At 49.1% G+C, this 13,113-nt stretch overlaps 2 protein-coding genes across 2 annotated transcripts; both read left to right on the top strand.

Moving 5' to 3' along the window:
• Nucleotides 1–7: 7 nt before the first annotated feature.
• Nucleotides 8–9,475, top strand: Flad1 (flavin adenine dinucleotide synthetase 1). Its single transcript, NM_001110138.1, is given in 8 exon segments — nt 8–65; nt 470–700; nt 2,978–3,722; nt 4,371–4,518; nt 5,415–5,513; nt 5,597–5,786; nt 8,001–8,074; nt 8,162–9,475. Coding segments are annotated over 7 exon segments (1,473 nt in total). The 5' UTR covers nt 8–65; nt 470–619; the 3' UTR covers nt 8,298–9,475.
• Lenep (lens epithelial protein) lies at nt 8,799–9,487 on the top strand. The gene is made up of 2 exons (NM_053614.2): nt 8,799–9,055; nt 9,143–9,487. The coding sequence occupies exon 1, from the start codon at nt 8,816–8,818 to the stop codon at nt 8,999–9,001; it is 186 nt and encodes a 61-aa protein (NP_446066.2). The 5' UTR covers nt 8,799–8,815; the 3' UTR covers nt 9,002–9,055; nt 9,143–9,487.
• Nucleotides 9,488–13,113: the final 3,626 nt, after the last annotated feature.

Below are 13,113 nucleotides of genomic sequence, written 5' to 3'. Positions count from 1 at the left end.
CGAATGACCCTGTGAAGGGGGCAAAATAGAGGTGGAATGATACAAGATCAGCGATCTGAAGCCTGGTGAGAAAAACAGATTTCGGGATAGAAAGGGTGCAAAAGTAGGTTAAGTCCTGGTGAGTGGTGGAGGGAGGAAAGAAATGCATTTAAAGGGACCCTAAGGCCCAGAATAAGGTAGACATTTAAAGGGGCAGGTGATCCGAAGAGAAGAGAGACATTTAAAGGTGCAGATACCCAAGACAGAGCAAATTTCAGACCTGCTCAGCAAACGGAAATAGCTAAAGTGGTAGGTCTTGGGAGAACATGGCACTTTTAAATAAATAGGAATCGAGACGCTTTTAGGAACCTGGGCCTTAAGAATACGTTAAAGAGACCAGAGTAAAGGTGACTAAAGAAAATTGAGCCTTCCTCCAAGAAGGAAAAAGTTACACTCCTGCCATCTTCATTGTCCTTTCCGGCTCTTCCAGGCTCCCTCAACCCCGGACTGAGTACTCAGGGTATGGCCTCCAGTATCCTGTAGACCTGTAGACCTGGCGGCCTCTCAGTACTTACGACCCCAATTTGGGGTTCTGAGTGGCTACTTGAAAGCCTTGCAAAAAAGCAGAGAGAGCAGGACCATGGCATCTAGGGCCTCTGAACTGCCCCCAGGACGCAGCGTGACAGCGGGCATCATCATTGTTGGAGATGAGATCCTTAAGGTGTGTCTGGAATGGAAGAGGGGAAGAGTGTGGCATTCTACTGCTGTGGGCTCTCTTTCCGGTGAAAGGAGGGAAACCAGAATGGGAATCCCCTTTCTTGTCAAAGTAGGGCCCTGGAGTGAGTTCTAACATATTGGAGGAAAATGACCCTATTGGAAGAAAATTAGTTTTTTTGTTGAAAGATGGATAGTAACTTTCCTACAACTTGCCACGGAGAAGCAAAGGGGAGCAAAGTAGCCACATAATTACAGGAGGCAGGGCAAGGAGAGGAAGCACAGGTGTATGTGATGTGTATCCCACGTGTTTTTAAGTTATTCAAGGAGCTCAGCAGACTGGATAGGTGAGCTAGAAGGAAGGTACTGGAAGAAAGGACTCTATTCTGAATGGCCCCAGTGTGGGGAGGTGGCAAGCATAGGTTTCTAACAGTAATAGTTACCCTGATCTTTTTTATTGTCTACCAGAGGCTGGTCTGCACTCACTACATCACATGAAGCCTTACAAACCGCAACAATTCCGTGCAGTTAGGTTTTTTATTACAGATCTCTATAGATTATGAAACAGCCTCAAAGAAATTAAGAAACTTATCCAAGGTCACAAGACTACAAGGTCCTAGGAGCAAGGTGGCACATGCCTTTACAGCACTTGGGAGGCAGAAGCAAGTGAATCTTCATGAGTTTGAGGCCAGCCTGGTCTGCAGAGCCAGTTCCAGAATAGCTAAAGCTACACAAAGAAACCTTATCTCAGAATAAATAAAAATGAAAATAGTGGGGGCTGGAGAGATGGCTCAGTGGTTAAGAGCACTGACTGCTCTTCCAGAGGTCCTGAGTTCAAATCCCAGCAACCACACAGTGGCTCACAACCATCTGTAATGGATCTGATGCCCTCTTCTGGTGTGTCTGAAGACAGCAACAGTGTGCTTATATATAATAAGTAAATCTTTTTTAAAAAGAAGGAAAGAAAGAAAGAAAAAATAAATAGTGGTAGAGATAGAATTCTAGCCCAATTCTTTCTTTTTTTTTTTTTTTTTTTTTTTTTTGGAGCTGGGGACCAAACCAATTCTTTCTTACTCCAGAGCACAAACTTTTTTTCAGAGATTGGGTATCCCAGGCTGGCTTAGACCTCTCTCTCTCTCTCTCTCTCTCTCTCTCTTTTTTTTTTTTTTTTTTAATGTTAACCAGGCTGGCCTTGACCTCACAGAGATTCACCTGCTGTTGTCTCTGCCTCTGGAGTGCTGGGATTAAAGACATAGGCCACCATATGCCTAGGCCACCATATGCCGGGCTTAAAGATGTTAATTTTATGTTTATATGTCTGTGGGGGAGGGGGAGTACTCACAGAGGCAGAAGTTATAGATTCCCTGGAGTGGGGCTTAAGACTCTTATGAGCTGCCCAACCATTCTGAGAGCCAAGCTTGGGTTCTCTGGAAAAGCACTCTTAGTTACTAAGCCATCTCTTCAGCTCCAGAAGATGAACAAACTTTTCATTTATTTTATTTTGAGATAGGGTGCAACACAAACTCTTTAACTACTCATCCCTCTGTAGAGAGAGAAGTAGAAGCTAAGGTTAGGAAAGAAGACAGGGCACACAATATAGCCAGCCAGCTTTAATGATTGCAAAAGAATTTGAACTTTATTCTGTATGCAATTGGAGACAACATGTTTCTGAGCACAGAAGTGATTCGGCGAACACAGTGACGCATTAAAAAGGTCACTTAGAAGGCAGGGAGCAGAGTTTGATGGATCGAGATTGAGGTCTGGGGGTGGGACGCTGGGGGCTGGAGGTGGGGGTGGGGAGTTGGCCAGGAGGCTGTCAGCATCACCCAGGAAGTGAGAGTGTGGAGTAGAGAAGATGGGGAGGGCTTTTAGAAGTGGAGATGACAAAAATGAAAGGCCTGACCATGACTGTGTCCGGGATGCCACTGAGCAAAATAACCAGGGATGTGGTGAGGCTGTCTAACAGGATCCTGAAACTGGGGACCAAAACTGAAACTGTTGGGGTTGGTGACCAAGTCCAAATATCCACACAGAATTAATGACTGAGTGTACATCAAGTCAAGATCAAAGTGTGCAGAACTGACTATGAAATCTTTAAATCCAAGTAAGGCCAAGACGAATGGACAGCCCCAAGGAGAATGCCCTCTTCTCTACATTCAAATGGGTTTTCTCATTCTCACTCCGGTTCCAGAAACAATCCCCCCTTCACTTGACAGACGTAGCTACCTCCCCATCTGCCCTCATTCTCCAGCACTGACAGTCTCATCCTTCCTCCAATTCCTAGGGACACACGCAAGATACCAACACTTACTTTCTTTGCCGGACGCTGCGCTCCCTGGGGGTCCAGGTGTGCCGAGTCTCTGTTGTACCTGATGAAGTAGCCACCATTGCATCCGAGGTCACCTCATTCTCCAGGCGCTTCACTCACGTCCTCACCGCGGGGGGCATTGGTCCCACTCATGACGATGTGACCTTTGAGGCAGTGGCACTGGCTTTTGGGGAGGAGCTCAAACCACACCCTGAGCTCCAAGCAGCCATCAAAACCCTAGGAGGGGAGGGTTGGGAGAAGCTGTCGATGGTGCCCTCCTCTGCCCGCCTTCATTACGGTACAGATCCCGGAACTGGCCACCCCTTCAGATTCCCGCTGGTCTCTGTCCGAAATGTCTACCTCTTCCCAGGAATTCCGGAGCTGCTGCGACGAGTGTTGGAGGGACTGAAAGGGCTGTTCCAAAACACAGCCGTGCAATTCCACCTGAAGGAGTTGTATGTGGCTGCATCAGAGGGCTCTATCGCCCCCATCCTGTCTGAGGCGCAGGCCCACTTTGGGCGTAGGCTTAACCTGGGTTCCTATCCTGACTGGAGCAGCAACTACTACCAGGTGAAGCTGATTCTAGACTCCGAGGAAAAGGAGCCCTTGGAGGAATGCCTGGCCTATCTGACTGCACGTCTGCCCCAAGGATCACTCATCCCCTACCTACCCGATGCTGTTGAGAAGGCCAGTGAGGCTGTTTACAAACTCGCTGAGTCAGGTAGGAGCCTCCTTGGGAAAGGAGTCTGAGTTCTCTAGGTTTAACAATGCTTTCAGAGGGCTTCCCACAGATGCAGGAAAAGGTCGAAGAGAGTTGCTGTTGATCTATTTGTTCTCCCAGTAACTATTGATACCTCCTTTCACCAGCGCTTTGCTGGGTGTCGGGGTTGGTATAGCTTGTCAGAACTGCTGTGCTCTACCACACGGGTTAGCTGGTAAACCAGTGCTTGTAGCTGAGATGTGATTCTGCAGTGGATTCCAGAATTCCACCAGCTTTGATCTGGGGGAGGAGAAGGGTTCTCTGGACAAATAAGCACCGAGGGATGAGGATTTGGTGGCACATGGAGGGAGGCAAGCGCAAACAATATGAAAAGAGGCTGGCAGGAAGCAGGTGGGGCTGCAGAGGGTGAAAGGAAGCCATAATACCCCATACTCCCAGCCCTCAGTCCCTACCCGAGAGGAAAGACTTAAGCCATGGTCATGGGAGGTAGGGTTGAAGAGCAGGCAGGGAGACAGACGATGCCAGACAGCATGGAAGAGTTTGGTCCCAGGACATGGGGACAATAGTGACTCTTTAAGCAAAGGTCACATAACTTCTCTGACAGCCGTGTATACCTAGCTGACATTCTCTTCCCTGCCTGCATGGCAGGGTCTTGTCTGGGGAAAAAGGTAGCAGGTGCCCTACAGACCATTGAGACTGCCCTGGCTCAATACCACCTCTCCCAGATCTGTGTGGGCTTCAATGGGGGCAAGGACTGCACCGCCCTCCTGCACCTCTTCCATGCAGCTGTGCAGAGGTAAGCCTACCCCTGGGAGGCAGGGCCTCAGAAAGACCTACTTGAAACCTCTCCAGCTCCCGATCCCAGAAAGCAGAGCGACAGGGTGTACAGGTGGCGCTCAGGAGGAAGGTAGCTAGGTGATCAGTCAGTGCCGGTCCCCCATATTTATTGAACATCTGGCATATGTCTGACCCCAGGTCTAAGTGTGGAGTCAACCACAGGGAAGTCACCGGCAGTCATAGAACCTGGCTTGGTCGCAGTCCCAGAAGTCAGGGAGTGAGCTTGCTTCACGTGGGTTCTGGGATTGGAACCCAGATTTTCTGCAAGAGCAACAAGTGCTTTTAACTGCTGAACTAACTCTTCAGCCCATGAGGGTTCTTTTTTAAAGCCCTATCTTTAAAAAATAATAATAATAATAATTCTCAGCTGGCTGTGGTGGTGCGTGCCTTCAACCCCAGCAGAAGCAGCAGAGGCTACTGCTATGACTTGAGGCTAGCCTGGGCAACCTAAAAGCCTGTGGAACCCAGTTTTCTCCTCGGGACAGGAGATGTTTTTTAATCTTATTAACAACAGAACTGACCCTTAGGTTTAAAATGAGAATAAATTAGGCAAATTGGCACACGCCTGTCATCCCAGCTCTCGGGTGGTGCAGCAGTAAACACTATAAGTTTGAGGCTGGCTCCTACATAAGGAATTACAGGCCAGCCTGGGCTACACAGCAAGACCCTGTCTCCAAACAAAAGGAAAAGAAACCTGAGCGGGTGTCTCAGGAAGTGGGTGTGAGTTGGCTGGATGGAAAGAAGGGAAAGGGAGAGGTATGGGTATTGGTCCCACGTCCCAAGAGAATATTGAGCTCTCTGGAGAACAATATTCTTCTCCATACTGGCAAGTCTATGGATCCTTACTCTCCCCAGAAAATTTCCTGATGTTCCAAAACCTCTCCAGATCCTGTACATTCGCAGCATCTCGCCCTTCCCTGAGTTGGAACAGTTTCTGCAGGACACCATCAAGAGGTATGGGGACCTAGAGGACTGGGCTCCCAGAGGGGCTCGGTAGAATCCCCTCTGGTCCTCATCCTGTCTGCTTCCTCCCCGAGGTATAACCTACAGATGTTAGAAGCTGAGGGTAACATGAAGCAGGCCCTGGGTGAGCTCCAGGGAAAGCACCCCCAGCTGGAGGCTGTCCTGATGGGCACTCGACGGACTGACCCCTACTCCTGTAGCCTCCACCATTTCAGCCCCACCGACCCTGGCTGGCCTTCATTCATGCGCATCAACCCGCTGCTGGTAAGGAGACAGGACTGACTGCTTCCGGTCCCTGGACCTTCCCAGTGCCTGACCAGTCTCCCAGGGCAGGCAGGTGCTGTCCATTCATCCTCAGTTTGACCAGTTAAACTGAGCACTAATTCAGTGGCAGGCAGTGTGCTTTTCACTGTGGGCAAAACAGTGACCTGGGCCTGTGCTATCCAGTATGACAGCAGTCATTTGTCCATACTTGCAATTGAACTGAAATACAGATTTTGGGGCTGAGGATGAGTTCCTTTGGTGTAGTGCTTGCCTGGCACACCTGAACATCATGTGCTTATGCCTATAATGTCAGTCTTTGGGAGAATCAGGAGTTTAAGGCCAGGGCCTGCTGCCAGGCCTGATGACCTCACTTTATCTCCAGGACCAAGGTGGCAGGAGAAGGGAACTGACTCCCACAACTTGCCCTTTGACCTCACACAGACCTTGCCTCCCCCCAAAACACAAATAAATGAATACAATTTATTTTTTAAGGGTCAAAGAAGGCCTTGGTAACATAGTGAGCCAGTCTAGCCACGTGACCCTATTTCAAAAATAGAAGAAAGAAGAAAATACAAATGATTAAAACCACTGAGAGGGGGGTTGGGGATTTAGCTCAGTGGTAGAGCGCTTGCCTAGCAAACGAAAGGCCCCGGTTCAGTCCCCAGCTCCGGAAAAAAAAGAAAAAGAAGAAGAAAAAAAAAAAAAAAAAACCACTGAGAGGCTGAGGTAGGATTGTATGAGACAGCCCAGCCCTATCTCAGGAAAACAAATGCCCTGATTTATTTACTTTCAGAAGATGAAATTTATGGCATGTGATTCATAATGTCATTTTTTTTTTTTTTTTTTTTTTTTGGAACTGGGGACCGAACCCAGGGCCTTGTGCTTGCTAGGCAAGCGCTCTACCACTGAGCTAAATCCCCAACCCCGTCATTTTTTTTTTTAATTAGATAAAATGCAAAGATCAGTTCCAAGGGCTGGGATGGGCTTGGTTGAATCCTTGCCTAGCATGGACAAAGCTGTAGCTTCAATTCTCAGCACCACATAACACAGGGAAGTAGCCGAGCTGGGGCCGAGCCTCCCTAGATGCACAAAGCCTTGGGTTCAGTGTCTCCCACCATGCCTGCCCGAGCCTGCCCAGCACCACTCTAAGTACAGATCACTGGGGACTTGGGAGGACAGAAGTTCAAGGTCATTCCCAGCTCTACAGGAGTGCAAGGCCAGCCTAAGATGTGTAAGACATGCCTAGTACACACCTTAACTCTCAGCAGGTGTGAAGATTAAGGCAGGAGGATGGCCATCTTGAGAACTGTATGAGGTACACAGTAAGACCTCACTACAAAGATTTATTTTATGTTTGTGAATACACTGTAGCTGTCTTCAGACACACCAGAAGAGGGCATCAGATCCCTTTACAGATGGTTGTGAGCCACCCTGTGGTTGCTGGGAATTGAACGCAGGACCTCTGGAAGAGCAGTCAGTGCTCTTAACCGCTGAGCCATCTCTCCAGCACCCCTGCTAGAAAGAAGGGGAGAGGGGCTGGGGATTTAGCTCAGTGGTAGAGCGCTTACCTAGGAAGCGCAAGGCCCTGGGTTCGGTCCCCAGCTCCGAAAAAAAAAGAACCAAAAAAAAAAAAAAAAGAAAGAAGGGGAGAGAGAAAAGCAGGAAGGAAAGGGGAGAAAAAAATTAAGCCAATATTTTATGTATATGGGTGTGTCCTTACATGTATGTCTGGCTACCATGAGCACACGGGGTGCTTGACAAGGCCAGAAGAGGTGTCAGTACCCTGGAACCAGAATTACAGATGATTGGAGCCACCATGTGGTTGCTGGGATTTGAACTCAGGACCTCTGCAAGAGCAGTCAGTGCTCTTATCCGCTGAGCCATCTCTCCAGCCCACAACTCACATCTTAAGTTATCCTAGCCACATTTCAAATCCTACAGTGTGAGACAGCATGTGGCTAGACACTTCTACCATGGCAGAAAGCTCTATCCTTAAACACAGCCCTCGCCATGGTGTGGGGTTTATACCGCAGGGTCCTGGGATAGAATCAGTCTGGGTAAGGACTTTCTCTGGCTCTCTACTTAGCCCACACAGAGATCCAGACAGCAGGCCTTCCTCACAGCTAGGGGAACAGAAGTACCTGGATGGCCCATTGCTGGGGATGGTAGTGGTAGGTGTGACTGGGGCCAGTTCTAGTGACTGTCATTTTCCAGGACTGGACCTACAGAAACATCTGGGAATTTCTGCGGCAGCTGTTTGTCCCATACTGCATCCTGTATGACAGAGGGTAAGGTTATTGAAGGGCTGGGGTGAGAGGATGCTGAGATAGAAAGAACCCACACATCACCCACGTGCTCCTGTTTCAACACTCCAGGTACACATCACTGGGGAGTCGGGAAAACACAAAGCAGAATCCGGCCCTGAAGTGCCTGAGCCCAGGAGGGCACCCTGTCTACCGCCCAGCATACCTCCTGGAGAATGAGGATGAGGAAAGGAACTCCCGAATGTGATCTCACACAAGCTTGGGACAAGACAGAGGGAAGGGGGCTGGCCTGGGGTAACCTGTCATGTCAGTAAATTGTACCTCATGTACCACTGTTGGTGCCTGTTGCTCTGACTGTGCCTTCCTGCTCTGAGGTCAAGGGAGGCTGCCAGCTCCCGAACTGGCAGTACTCACTCAGGAGGGGGGAGGGGGCTGGAGGAAAGGTAGAACATACTAGAAAGGAGCTTCTAGGAATGAGCCTCAATGTCAACCAAAGGAGAGGAGGCAACCAGGAAGAGCACTGCCTGCTCGCAAGGGAAGCTGGGCTTTCCTGGCTGTGGAGGATAAAGGATGGGGTGGCCAAGCCCTCCCTTCTAACCACCGTCCCCATCTGAAAGGCTGACTCAGCCTGCTCCGAGGCCCCAGAACCTTCTTTTGCTAGACCCTAGAGCCTTTGTTTTTAGTCATGAGGCCTGAGGGGGTGGGGACAGTGGATAAAAGGTCCCAAAGGCAGCGTCCACACCCCTCTGCCGAGCTGCTGTCCACATGAAGCCACCGATGCAGCCCCTGACCCAGGCCCTGCCCTTCTCTCTGAGAGATGCCCTTCAAGGCACTGGTCTCCGCGTGCCTGTCATTAAGATGGGCACAGGGTGGGAGGGCATGTATCGAACCCTGAAGGAAGTCGCCTACATCCTTCTTTGTTGCTGGTGTATCAAGGAACTGCTGGATTAATGGTGGCGGGGAACACCTCCTGTCATCCCTGACACCAAGACCTGCATCACTCAGGTGGGGAGGGGAGGGGAGAGTGTCAGGAGGTGTGGCTGCAGCTTCTGGGCTGGAACCTGCAGCTCAGCTCTCCCCTCTTTTCTATAGCCCTAAGACTCCTGGAGCCTGCCGGCCTTCACCAAGGATGGAGCGCAAACAACTGAGAGGGAACCATGAACCTTGCTTTGAGCCGTTTATGCGTCTGACCTGCCTCATCCTGGGGCATGTATCCTGGGCTCCTGTCTCTGGTGTGGTTCTGGTACTCATGAGCTTGGCTTGCCGCCTAAGACTCCAGTGAGACTACAGCAGGATCTAATATTCTCCAAAATTGGTACAGTGACCCCACCAACCCACACACTTGAAGAACCAGGAATGGACTGCCCCTAAGATACCTGGTAATCACTCAACTATATAATAAATAGGCCTTGAGGCCAAAAGCTCTCTACGTGTAAAGGGGAATTGGGGGCATGTGTGCTTGGAAAGGGCTCAGAGACAGAGAGCAAGAAGGAAGAGTGAGACTGAAAACCAGCTTTGCTGACTCTCTCTCTGGTGCTAGGATAGAAGGGCAAACCACAGGTTCCTCCCAACCTTTGTGTAGAGAGGAGGGCAGAAGGGGTAGAGCCCTGTCCATTCTGTGAGGCCCAGGATGCTAGGGTGAGGGACCGAAGACTCGGCCTTCTCCCAAAAGGAGATGTGACCTAGGCAGCTCCCTGTCCCTAAGGGACCTGGGAAGTGTACTCACTGGTCCCCAGCTGTGAAAGGAGTCTCAGTTCAGACACAGCTATAAGAGAAAACACCTGTGTGGCCACACCACCCGTCAAGCCTATCAGCACACGTGTGACAGGACACAGTCCGAGTGAGTAGACCACCTCCTGACTTCCCCTTGGCAGCCACCAGCTCACTTGTTCTTTGAACCATTCATTAGCAGTCTGTGCGCATGTACAGCAACTCGCTCATGCCCACTTTCTCTCAGAGTGGCACTCTTTGGCCTACCCGTTGCCCACCTCCTTCTTCCCTGCAGCACTGTCCTGGAGGTAGTACATCATCCTGTCCCAGCCCCCGGAGCCAGCACTTCTTTGGCCTTTCTCTTAGTTAACTCCTTTCTCTCTGGGTCTCTTTGTTTTTACTGTTGGTTTTCTGGTTGGATGGATGGATGGTTTTAGTGTTGGGAACTGGTCCCAAGGCTTTGTACCTACCTATACCACAGCCTGATTTTTGTTGTCGTACAGATGTTATATGTACTAGTTGTGGCACCCCACACCTTTAATCCCAGCATTTGGGAGGCAGAGGCAGGAAGATTTTGAGACCATCCCGATCTACACAGCACATTCTTCAGTGAATATGAACTGGATAATCAAACCTTAAAATTAGTGAAAGGAGCAGGAAAAACAAAAAGGAAAAGGAATAAAAGATTTTGTCACGGTTCCTCAGCTCCCTTATCGGAGCCAGGGCTACATCATGAGACCCTGTGGAAAAAAGAAATAAATAAATACCTTTTAAAGAAACACTATATGCCTGGCACTCAGGAAGCTGAGACAGGAGTGTCCCCAGTACAACACCAGCCTGGGCTGTACACTTCCAAGCTATCTCCATCTCAAATAAGACAAAAATGTTGGGATACAGTTCAGCAGTGGAGTGCTGTGCAAGGCCCTGAGATCTCAGCATTGTGCATTGTGTGTGTGTGTATCACATGACAATGTACGACTAAAGTAAAGAATTCCAACCATGCTGGGTAGTGGCTCTTATCTATAATCCAAGCATCTGGAAGGCCGAGACAAGAAGATTGCCTCAAGTTCTAGGTCAGTCTGGGCTAGAGTGAAACCCTGACTCAACAAACAGAAAACAACAACAAGAAATTCTAATAGCAACAGTTTCTCCAAGCCCCCATTATGTACATAATGTACATAAAGATGACATCTCTATCATTCCAAAAATATAACTTTACTGTATACTGGTCTGGGTGTGTTGGATAAACAGGAGCCAAGCCATGAAGGATAAGTTAGAACTGGAGCCTTTGCGGACTTGTTTTTAATTATGTGTATCGTGTGTGGGTGCTAGAAGCACTGGCTCCTCCTGGAACTGGACTTGCAGGCAGAGCTGCCCGAAGTGCAGAGAATCAAGCTCAGATCCTCTTGAGGAGCTGTATGCGCTCTTGACCACTGAGCCATCTCTACAGACTCTGTAACTTGAGCTTTTGTACAGGGCAGAATGGAGAGGTAAAGCAAGGTGCTGAACATGAGCTCATTTGAGGATGCACTTTAGGGAGTAAGCACAAGATATAAGGCCCATTAGGAAGTAGTAGAGGGATGCAGGCTATAGGCTAGTGGCTCTCCTAGAACAGAGAATGGACTGGATTCTCTGTGTGGTTTATGGTTAGTTTGGTTCTTTTGAGACAAGGTCTTACTATGTAGCCCAGGCTAATCTTGAAATGCTAACTCCATACCACCATGACTGGCTTTGGACTGGACATGTTTACTGGTTGGCCCCTTGCATTTTCTGTGAGCTTTGCATAGGATATCTTAACAGTACATTTAGTGCTTAATGCTTCCTTCCTTTTTCCCTTTGAGACTTTCCAAGTTGCCTGCTTTTTTTTTTTTTTTTTTTTTTAAACTAGTACACCCTTTTCTTTCTTCGGTTTGACTTTTGGTTTGTTTTGGTTTTTTGAGACACAGTTTCTCTGTGTAGCCCTGGCTATCCTAGAACTCACTGTATAGACAAGGCTGTCCTGGAACTCACAGATCTACTTGCTTCTACCTCCTAAGTGCTGGGATTAAACATGTGTGTCACCATGCCCAGCTCATTGGTTTGATTTTAGAATCAGGAGTCATAGCTGCCCTTGAATTTGTGGCAATCCTCCTGCCTCAGCTTCCCCAGTCCTGGGATTATAAGGATGAGCCACCACCATATCTGCTCCTCTAAACACCTGCATATTACAGGTCAGAACTGCTGCCTGGCTGCTTCTGACCCCCACCCTACCCCCCTTTGCCCCAGAACACCGCAGAAAGGTCTGGCACAGGTAGGGAGAAGCTGGAGTTCGGGCAGAGATCCTACCTTCTCTTTGAACCTGGGCTCTCCTTTTTCCTGAGTCTGCACTCTGCCTGGCCAGCACTTGCTGCTCCCTAATTCAGCCCATGCTTGCTACCTTCTTTTACTCAAAGTCTTACTCGCACTAAGCTGAGCAGTAGAAGTTGATCCCAGAGTCTGAGGTCTGGCACAAAGGCTTTTGCCAGAGGAGAGGATGTCTGGAAAGGGAAGTGAGTGGTACACAGAGGATGCAGAGCCGAGAGCTGCATGCTGTGGTGGGGACAGGTAGTGGGGAGCTGGTGGACGGAAAGAGGCTCAAGGGGAGCTGCAGCTGGAAGAAGCTGTCACAGGGGAAGACATGTCACACAGCCTGGAAACTTCCTAGCCGAGATCATGCTGTGATCCTTCTCCCTACCGATACTTCAGGCAGGGGGTAGTGCTCATGTTTAGAATCCAGTACCTGGGAGGTGAAGACAAGAGGTTACCTCCAGTTTGGGGCTAGCCTGAGCTATATAGTAAGTTCAAAATTAGCCTGGGCTAAAGAGTGGCCCAGTTTCGAAAAAGCAAAGTAATATTTTATTTATGTATGTGCGTATGCTTTCTTCAGACACACCAGAAGAGGGTATCAGACCCCAATTACAGATGGTTGTGAGCCACCATGTGGTTGTTATGGATTTGAACTCAGGACCTCTGGAAGGACAGCCAGTACTCTTAACTGCTGAGCCCCAAACTAACCAAAAAAAAAAAAAAAAAAAAAAAGAGTCTCACTGTGTAGCTTTGTCCCACTCATCATGTCTATGAGGCCAGCCTCCAGCTCATAAAGGTTGCCTGTCTCTGCCTGAGTACCTGGCTTAAGGATTTTTTTAAAAATTACACTTCAGGGTTGGCAAGATGACTCAGTAGATAAAGGTGCGTGCGGTCAAGCCTGATCACTCCAATCCCCAGGGCACACGACGGAAAGAGAGAACCAAGTCCTGCAAGCCGTCCTCTGACCTCCACACCTGAGTGTCTGTGTGCTCAGGGGGAAAAGTAAACTTCAAAAGTAGGCGGGCTTG

The sequence above is a fragment of the Rattus norvegicus genome, chromosome 2, assembly GCF_036323735.1.
Source record: "Rattus norvegicus strain BN/NHsdMcwi chromosome 2, GRCr8, whole genome shotgun sequence".
In the NCBI taxonomy this organism is placed as follows: domain Eukaryota; kingdom Metazoa; phylum Chordata; class Mammalia; order Rodentia; family Muridae; genus Rattus; species Rattus norvegicus.
This window is presented reverse-complemented; position numbering and strand designations above follow the sequence as displayed.